The 10387-nt window shown below is 40.4% G+C and overlaps 1 protein-coding gene across 5 annotated transcripts in view; it reads right to left on the bottom strand.

Moving 5' to 3' along the window:
• Positions 1 to 608: 608 nt before the first annotated feature.
• Positions 609 to 10387, bottom strand: part of LOC119745441 (elongator complex protein 1-like) — a 48987-nt gene continuing 39208 nt past the window's right edge. For all 5 annotated transcript variants that reach the window (XM_038221785.1, XM_038221788.1, XM_038221789.1 and 2 more), the window contains exons 20-26: positions 9425 to 9626; positions 8230 to 8354; positions 7349 to 7409; positions 6017 to 6266; positions 5123 to 5250; positions 4036 to 4196; positions 609 to 2541 (exon numbers count right to left, since the gene is read on the bottom strand). In XM_038221785.1, coding sequence (XP_038077713.1) covers positions 2374 to 2541; positions 4036 to 4196; positions 5123 to 5250; positions 6017 to 6266; positions 7349 to 7409; positions 8230 to 8354; positions 9425 to 9626 — 1095 coding nt within the window. In that variant the 3' untranslated portion in view covers positions 609 to 2373. The remainder of the gene's footprint in view (positions 2542 to 4035; positions 4197 to 5122; positions 5251 to 6016; positions 6267 to 7348; positions 7410 to 8229; positions 8355 to 9424; positions 9627 to 10387) is intronic.

The raw sequence follows: 10387 nt of genomic DNA, 5'->3' as shown, positions 1-10387 counted from the left end.
CCCCTTAAAAACATCTAACTTAATCGATGAATTAAAAAAAAACTGTAGTAGTATGACCAAAGTAGGTATGACCAAACCTCTTTCAGAAATATACAGGGCGAGTCAAAAAAAGAAATGAAACCCAAATGGACCAATTTTTTTATGACGTTTTTGCCTGTAGCACTTTCAAAATTTTGGATAGAAAGCCCAATCAATTAAGAATTCTTTCAGCAAAAGAAAACAATTCTTATAGGGATGCATGTGAATTGTTTTCGTTTTGCTGAAAGAGCACTTACCTTTTTTTGTGATCCGTGGACAGAACTTTAAAACAGTGTTTGTGTTCAAAATTCCGTAACTTGAAAAGTACATGAGTGATTTGAATGAATCTTGTGCTCAAAGAAAGTCCATTGATTGGGCTTTCATATCCTAGATATTGAAAGTGCTACAGGCAAAACTTCATTTAAAAATTGATCCTGCCAGTTGGGTTTCGTTTTTTTTTTTACTCATCCCTGTAAATTATGAAGAACAATGAAGTTGAAACACTAAAAAAAGAGGACTTTGTTTTTGGTGGTGGTGGATGGGGGTTAAGGAAATGACTTTTAGAATAAAAGAAAACAGAGCTTTTTACGACAAGAAATAATTATTTGTTGATATTACTTTATTTTGATTATTCCCGAGCTCCTAGAAAACCAACAATCTCAATGCAAACCATGATTGGAAATTCATCAGACAAAAATCAATTTCTTGCCTCGTTAGGTTTGGATTTTTTTGTGGACTGAAGTTCTTCCAGCCAGGACTGGACTTGTGCTATGCCATAATTGACCAAGTGATCTTATACAAGTGTGGGGAATGAACAGGGCCATAGCCAGCCTGGTGCGAGGGTGTGCCCATTTAGATAAATATAGAAAACCTGTTTAGTAAAATTGAACAGTTTTTTTATAAAGTCCTTCATATTTGAAAATCACAGGCGTGTTGAAAATGGCACACCTGGATTCTCTAGGCGTGTGATTTTTGGAGGCTTGCGATTATTGTAGGAGTGTGACTTTTCTAGGCGTCTTTTTTTGTTATGGCAAATGATTTTTCTAGGCATGTGATTCTGTGGTCCAAACTGGGACTGAACAATCTGATATTTTGTATAATATTCATCTTAGTCTACAGTAAAGACATTTCACGAGCTCACAAGAGTATAATAATGATGCAAATGTATGCCAAGGTGTGCGGTACAGAGGGATTCAGGCGTGAGTTTACTCACACTTCTCGGGATGCTTTTAGGCATACGATGGAAAAGGGGTGCAATCGCCTGCCTCAAATCAAAAGGACTGTTTATAGGGGAAAAAATGCCACAATTTACTTGAAATCTAAATATGCCTACAAGGCAGGAATTTGAACTATTGGTTAGACAAAGTACTTGAAAATTTCATTTTATGTTGGCAGGTATTAAGATTCTGAAATACTGATAGGGGACCTATGTGGAATTTGGGGTGGGTCTTTTCAACTCTTGCTACCCCCCTGGCTATTGGCCTGATAAACAACAGGACAAATAATGAGAAAGCTCACACAAACAAGGTGGCGTTAGTGACACAATGAATCGCAGATGCCTGGAATGCAGAGGCTTTGGCGCTAATTATTGCAGCACGATAATTTCTAAATAGCCACAATAAAGCCCTTTTTCTCGCTTCTTTCTGGTTTTAGGTGTATTTTCTCTAGGACGGGTCTAAAGTAAGAGTCTGCACTGTGGCTTTGTGTGTATGTTGCTGTTTCACAAAACAACACCACAAAATAACGTCAATTATACATTTTTTTTTTTTGCCCCAACAAAGTAAAGGGGCTCAGCGTTGTCTGTGAACTAGTAATATTCACAAGTAATACCAGACTCGTATAACGCACGTATCTACAAACAATTAGGTACTCAAGGCGCTGATAATTATGTCTATGTTTAAAGACAGGTAAAAGAGATTTATGAGAAATATGAGACCCATAATGTACAAGGTGCTGCAGGGCATATGGCAGCCACTGCCAGAACACCGGGGCAAACCGCTTCTCTCAAGTAAAATGTAAAATTCACAAGCCTGCTGGGGTGGGACTTGAACGCGAAATGAAGAGAAAGTAGTCACCCAACAAACAACCTTGCAGCAGTGGATTGGTGAATTCAGATCTGATAACAGGAGCTGGCACCACACTGAATGGCTTACATCAATGATGAAAGTGAAAAGCAAACACTGAATATTCAAATGTACATCTCCGTGATGCAAAATGTTCACGATGCAGTGCCGTTTCAGAAACTCTGTAATGCATGCACAGAGCTGAGGTTCGCATCAATAATATTCCAAGTCAGGTGACATTCACTTAGCTGTCAGAATCCTCTTGGTGTAACCATGGCAATGGAGGTTTTTTTCACCTGGGCTCCAGCATGTGCAGTCGCCACTTGTCATCTTTGCTCAGCTTAGGGGGGACAAAGAGGGCCACATCGTCAGGGGAGGGGGTGGAAGGAGGGGCTCCTAGGGGGCCCGGCGCAGTCATGGAGGCTGCTATGGCGTTGGAGGTGTACTGCGGACCAAATCCCTGTGGGGGTGAATAAGACAAAAGGCACAATTAATATCATCCCCCATCTGTCTGAAGCTCTTGTCTAGAGCCGTTGTCTGGGTCCCTGCCCATTACAACTCTGTAGGAACAAGCTCACAATGGATGTAACCATGGGCCTTATTCACGAGTCGGCCATATTGGATTGAGAGTGAGATAAAATCTTGATTTTTGGAACTTGTGAAAATGAAATCAAGTTAATTACTAATTAATTCCAGTCTGCTTCGATGAATAATTTCAAATTTGTAATTAAACATTCCCTAAAGTTTAAAGCCAGATTTAACAAAAAATGGCAGTAAAATATGGCTGCATTATGCCTGCATAAATAGCCTGGCACCGTCCCATTCAACAGTTAACAACTAATGAAATACATTCAGGGAACTCGACAAAAATGGCCAACTCATGAATAAGGCCCATAGCTCTGGAAGTCTGTTTCAGACACTGCCTTAGTCTCGGTCCAAGACTGCTTTTTGGATTGTTACAATTTTCCGCAAGGCAGCCAGTCCATCTCATGCAAACGCAAGCAAGCTGCCACCGTGGTAGATGTACTCTATCTACAAGATCAATCAGATTCAGTCTTGGTAATCTCGCCACTCCGGCCAGAGATATCCCAAGCATGGCCCATGCTCCGTATATTCATGCTTATGCGTGTCACAAATATTCCTAATTGATTGAGTCCAAGTGTCGACAGCGCCCTCTGTTGGTGGCTTGACTGCACTTGCCATGGACTGGCATCATTAGGGGAGCATAAAATATATCCAAAGTTGGGCCAAGACTAGGTGAAAATTAGGCATACTTGTGCAATCAATGAAATAACAAATGTTTTTTTTATGCAGAATTTACAGTTTGGGGCATATATTACTTCTCCAAGAGATGAGGCAGACTAAAATATCTATGAGCCAGTCTGCCAGTCATTTGTTTAGATATGGCAGCCACAAGACGCCGTGTGCCCGGCAGAAGGGCATATGTGCATATGCCCTTATGCATTAGTGCATAATCACCAAAATGTTCCCAGCAAAAGGGCATATGCAGAAAACTGCCTCTATATTAATGAAATTAAAAACATTTTCGTCAGATATTAATACAAGTTGTTCCCAAACTCATGATTCATACGTGTGACAACTTTCAAATTCGTACGATTTATATTACGTGAGGAAGAACATGTGATTCATAGTACGCGCGGGGGAACAATGGAACCTTTCAATGCAATTTTCTTGAAAATGATTTCTACGTCAGAATGCTCATATGCCCTTCTGCTGGGCACCCAACAAATTGGGCAACATTACTTGATTTGGGTGGAGACACATTATGTGTAAACTGGTAAAAACAATTTCACACAAACCAAATGAAGCCACCATATCTCAAAATTACCCGTTTGGGTTATGAAATCAGATAGTGGGCACTGAATCTCCGAACCACTATTATCACAACTATAATACACTCATTTATCGATTATATCAATATAAAACGTCGTACCGCAGCTGTTCCCATTGTAGGCTGGGTGATGTTGCCGATCCATATCTCGGCCCGTCCTGCCTCTAGGCTCTTGAGGGCATCTTGCAGTGACTGCTGAAGCTGCTGTGCCTCTTCCTTGAAGTCAAACATGACCAGGATGGGAAGGAGATGTCCAACATCACCTTGGAAACAAACAAACAAACAAACACCCCAATAAGCAAATAAACAAACAACATCATCATCAAGGAGAAATATGGCTTTGTAGCACAGTTGTTAGAAGCCACAGAGGTTCAAAACCGGTCAATAGCTTTACTCAACTTAAGGAAAATGCCCACACAACAAAATACAAACCGACACTGTTAAAGAGTTATTTTTTTGTGGTCGGAGAGTTATGCCTTAACTGTTAAGAAGAGAAAAATATTTGAAAATCATTACTCCAAAATCACAAACAAGGACAGCATGGGCAAAAGATCCTAAGGTCTCATCATTATGGCATCAGAAATCTGAATAGTTAACAACGGACCCTTTGTTTTAGCTGTTGGATTATCAAGCTTTACAATTTGCTGCTGTTGGATTTTTATTAATTTAGGCAAAAGGGGGATGGTGTTTAAAGACAATTCATAAATACCTGAGACAGTTTACCAATTCCTACTGGTCGACAGGCTGTTACGAAGGTGGTTTTAAACGGTTGGTAAAATGCTGCTGTGTTCTGCACCAATTTGCGCAGTATGTGCTGTGCGCCAATTTCCATATGAGGACAATTTTAGCACTATGCGTGCGAGGTACATACCATAACCATGGGCAGAGGGGTGTTTCACAAAACATGAAGTAAAGATGTTGACCAGAACTTGGAAATTTGTGAGTTTTTGACTTGTTTTGACTTTTTGACTGAAAGGTATTTATGAACTTGGCCATCTAGGGTCCTGGTTGCGGATATTGACCCTCGCCTTCAGAAAGGGCCATTATCCGCATCCAACCCCCTAGCAGGTTTTAAACATACTTGCGAAAACTGGCAAATTACATATTTATTCCTTAATATGACATGATATTCAAAATGCCTTGATTCCTTTGTAGGTGGATACATACATTTTATAAATGTTAGCGTTACCTTTGAGTTGATCCACATTCTTCATGATTTCTATTAGTGCGTCCAGTAGTGCTAAGTCTTCGTGTTTACTCCCTTCCTTCAAGCTGCGCTTCTTCTGCTCAGCTTTCCTTCGATTCTTTCTGGACCGCCTGTACAAGAAGATAAAAAAATATGATTAAACTCTGTACACATGTTTCCGTATTGGAGATACTATCCTCAAATTTTCACTTCATATCTTTGAGAAGTAAATTTGTGAGTACTGCAACCAATCACTGTTTGTAAAGGTGGAATTTTTTCGTCGGCAAGATGTAAATTCAATATTTGGTTTTGCCCTTCATGTTATTTCATAAACTGTCTGAGGGCTAAGCCAGATATTTCTTCAACGGATGGCAAACTCAATATTGAAATTAACTTTTGACATTAACATCTGGAGTGCTGTGGCCTCGTGGTTAAAGGCACTGGATTTGTGGTCTGTGGGTAAAGCTGCAGGTTGTGGGTTCGAGTCCAGCCCAAAGTCATGGTATCTGTGCCCTTGGGCAAGGCACTTTGTCATGCATTGCTTCTCTCCACCCAGGAGTAGATGGGTACCTGTGAGGGCAGAGATGGTCATTGTGATTGAATTAGCTTCCTTGCGCCTAACAGGCTGCATCGAGCTGTATACCCCCCAGGGAGCTGAGATGGTTTTTGGAATGTTTAATTGGCCCAATGATCAGGGGTAACAATAACGTAAAGCGCTTGGCATTTGTCTTAAAGCGCTACATAAGAACCTGTTATTATTATTATTATTATTAGACTTGTGGTATAGCTCAACAAAAGTAGACATATTTGGGAAACAGCTGTGGCATTTGGGAATTCAGAATCTAATCCAAAAATGCTAAGGAAATTAGGGGTGTATCTGGAATGCTGAGTGCGTACCCTGAGGTTTTACTGCTGGTTGTGCTGGTGCTATACGCACTACTGGATGATCCAAAGCTGGTGACGCTACCCATGGCACTACCCCCGACACTACTGGTGTCAGAATACAGGTCGGCATCCACGTCGTTGAAGTCAGCACCTTCCTCTTGTTCCTGGCATAGCTTGTTCTCTCTCACCACGGCAAGACGCTTCTTGTGCTTGTCAAAAGTCACCAGGAAATTCTCCAGGGAGGCCTGAGTGCTGCTACACCCTAAAATACCAAATGAAATAAAAATGATGCTGTAAAATTATAACATCCTTTTCAATGTATTACTTACTAGGTCCGGCCCTTTTTCCAAGACACCACTGAAAAATTTGAAGAAGCAAGTCCTACTGAGGAATTTTTAACTAACTTTTAGTATTATCATTAGGCACAGGGGCTGATTTCATTGAGCTTTCCAACAACTACTAGGAATTGTAAGATAACTAAGGCAAAACATAAACTTATTACCTAACGTGTATTTGAAAGCAAGCTGATGAATTAACAATTGTTTACTGCCGTGATGTGGGATATGAAGGGTGCATAGCGACCCAAGGCAAAGCCGAGGGTGCTAGCGCCCCGAGGGTGTTCAAAACATCATATCCCATATCACAGCAGTCAACCATGGTTTTGTTATACCTCTGTCTTGGATTCTTTGGATTCTGATGTAAAATCACGAAAACAAACAGCAATATAAACACAACAATTATGACAATCGAAAGTCAACTCACACGGTGCGCGCTCGAAACAGATAGCTGCTCCCTGCCTCCCTCGAAACAGTTCGCTGCTTCCACTCATGAGTGAAACCATGGTGAAAATAGCATGGGTACCAACGAATCCCACAGGGAGTGTGCCATGACTTTTAAAAAACTTAAAACATGGGAAAGATTTCCATATACGAAGTTCACTATAAATTTTCCTCTGTATTGACTAACAAGCCCCCAGATAGCAATTTCATGTCATCAAAGTCAATTTGAGCAGTGAGAAACTACAAGCATTTTCTTAGAAAACACTTAGAATTTTTCAGTCCAATCTCATAGGGTTTGTACACAGGGTGTTGAGTGAACTTCGTATATGGAAATCTTTCCAAACCATGATCGTACTAGGCCAATGAAAATACAGCATTCGAGGCAGAGGTATAACAATATGCTTTGTGCTACATTTTTAACTTGAGGTAATCAACCTTTCCTGCCTGTCAATCAAGCAGTGCACACTGACCAATTAGATCACAACGTTTGGTCAGGTGATCAAGTGTCTTGATCCTCCAGCAAGTTTTTCCAGCAAATATAAATCATTTTTTATTTTCAACTTACTTTCCACAAGTGCTGGTTTGAGGTGCGTCTCAATAATGTCCTCCCTCTTGTGCTTGTACATCTGCAACAGTTATAACATTCAATACCTCAAAACTGAGAATTGGAAAGTAGAGCCTTAGGTTTTGGGGAAAAGTGTTCGCAAACTTTTCTTGGATACGAAGACAAGACAAGCGTAGTAAGGTTGGTCCCAGAGAGAAACAGAATTATATTTGATTGATTCAACATTGCCATTCACTGGAAGTCTTTTCATGCATATGGAGTACACAATGGGCCCAATTTAGCACACTATGCAGTAGTTATAATGTGTAGTTATAAAGCGCACATATCAACCAGTATTGGTGCTCAAAGCACTACATCATTATTACCCTGCTCATTGGGCCAATGAAATATTCCAAATACCATCTCAACTCCCTGGGGAGTACACAGTTCTTTTGGCCAAAACAGCTAAAAGCAATCACAATAACCATCTCTGCCCTCACAGGTACCCAATTTATACTCCTAGGTGGAGAGAAGCAATGAGTGACAAAGTGCCTTGCCCAAGGGCACACGCACCATAACCCCAGGATGGACTCGAACCCACAACCTGTAGAATTACCCACAGACCACAAATTCAATGCTCCAAACCACAGCACTCTATTCTATACAATGGCACTGCCAGGCTCTATTCACTGGCCAGCAACTAGGCTAAGTAGTGGTTTAGTGAGTCAGGACTATCAGTTGACCCTGTTGTTCTTCACTCATTAGACATAGGCATTTGCCCATGGTCTCCTCCTCAAACTATACACAGCTGGAATCACTGGTTCCGCTCAAATCAAAATGCATTAAAGTATTTACAATTCGACTGCAGGACCTCAGCAAAAAGTACTATTGTTTGTCCTTACCAGTCTCAGAGATTCTGCCCAATGGCATCCAGTGATGAGCACACTGATAGCCTCTTCAACATCGTCGGCATATTCCACTAGGATGCTAGCTGCTTCAGAGTGTCTCCTGTGCCCCGAGAGATACACTGTGGATTTATAAATGAAAAAAACATATCCATGTCAACTACAAACTAAGATGCACTGTTGACGCTTAGGTCCCCCAGCTTTGATCCACACAACTGTTTTGATAAACATATGATTAGCTATCTTTAACTACTATCAGCCTTGGTTGTGTCGCATCATGTACAGGTACGTATACACTTAACTATCAGAAACCATTGCCAATGGCAGTAGTATTCCAAAATGGCAGCCTCAGATGAAAGCCTCATATCTGTGGCTAATCTAGCTTTGAAACAAAGATAAATGGTGCATACATGCTCAGCAATTCACCACTTATCAATCAAACCATGTATTTGAATAGAATATTTCAGTAAAAGTTGTAGATTGACGATTTACTCTGTGTTTCACACTGACGCAAAGTGAGCAATTTGGATCATTCTATGAATTTAGGGTCCAAACTGTGTGACATTTTTCCTGTCCCTGTTACCTTGATCTGATACGCCTTGCCCTCTGGAGACATGCACACAATTTTGAACAAAAGATTGTATACATTTCCACAGGGCAATTCTAAAGATGAATACGTCTCCACAAGGTTTTCACGAAATAGATATATGGATTTTACTCAAAAACTAGGAATTTCCAAGGTATAGCCAACGAAAATAATTCTGGTTAAAATAAGAGCATTTTGAAACTGTACTTTCAAACTCGAAAACTAAAAGTACACGAGAACAAAGAAATGTCTCCACAAGGATACAAATTTCAGTATGTATGGTACTTTGCAATTCGCCATTCAAGTACCATTAAGAGTGACTTCAAAGGATTTTTTTATTTGTTGGGCGGGAAGATTGCTATTCATAATCACTCTCGGAGGATGACTGCATTAAGAATTACAAAATCATAGATGTCAGATGTAACAGGGACAGGAAAAAAAGTGGACCCCAAATTTATAGAATGCCCAATACACGTACATGCTGTTTACATGCATAGCAGAAACTGAGTCACGTATGATGTAAAAACATCACAAAAAACTGATGACCTATCAAGTGCAAAACTCCCTAATATCCTAATTGTTACAACAACCAACCAATGCCTCTACCTGCTAACTTCCTAGCAGTTTCTGCCAGCTGGTCTGCTGTGTAATTCAATCTGGATGCCATACAGAAGGCCTGCTGCCATTGGCCACACCTGCTGTGCATCTCTAAGGCCCTCTCCCATTGGCTGCAGAGAGTGAAGACGAGGGCTGCATCCGCGTAACGATTCTTGGACTGGAGGTAGTCGCCATATGCAATACCGATGGCCTGGAAGCAAAAGGAAACAAATTTAAAAAGCAAAAAAAAAACAGTAACAGAAACAGGACAATTTAGGGTCTTAAAGTTTGGTACATGGAAGCTGGAAATGTGGTCTGCATGAAAGGATATCATAGGTGCCAAACTATTTAAAGCTTATAATTTCAAACTGGAATTCCAGAATCGTGCTGAACCAAATTATTCTAAAGATTTGAATTACGTACATGGTAAGTCTGACATTTGAAACAATAATAGGTGACTACATTGAAGAGTGCCTATAGCCGTCATTTTACACAAAGTTTACCTTTCTGAAAACAAGATCTCTATGGGTAGACCTGAGTAGTTCCTAATAATATTTGGTTTGGCCCAACTATGCTAGTATAAAATGGGTTTCAAAATAGAGTGAATGACAATTTAACCAACTAGGACAAATCTCATAGTCTGCTTACCATAAGCAAGAGTGTATCACTAACCATATCATAAAAGTCTGTGCTAATAGTAAGCGTATCTATACGGTTCTTACAAAATTTTAGCATACACATGTACACATCCCGTAAGAAAGGATTCTAGGCTGATGGTAGGCCAAGAATACCTGTGCTAGCAATGTAAGCACAACTTCCTGTGGCAAGCTTACTGCAGATGAGAAATTTGCACTAGTTGTAGCAGAAAATTTCGCACTTACCCTAACTCCCCAGCATGATTTACTAGGAACCATACCCTTCCTGGCAAATTCCAACACCATATGGGAAACTGTGCACACATATTTCTGACTT

This window comes from Patiria miniata, unplaced genomic scaffold, assembly GCF_015706575.1.
Source record: "Patiria miniata isolate m_02_andy unplaced genomic scaffold, ASM1570657v1 HiC_scaffold_7, whole genome shotgun sequence".
In the NCBI taxonomy this organism is placed as follows: Eukaryota; Metazoa; Echinodermata; class Asteroidea; order Valvatida; family Asterinidae; genus Patiria; species Patiria miniata.
The sequence above is the reverse complement of the archived record's forward strand: the minus strand, read 5'-3'. Positions and strand labels throughout refer to the sequence as shown.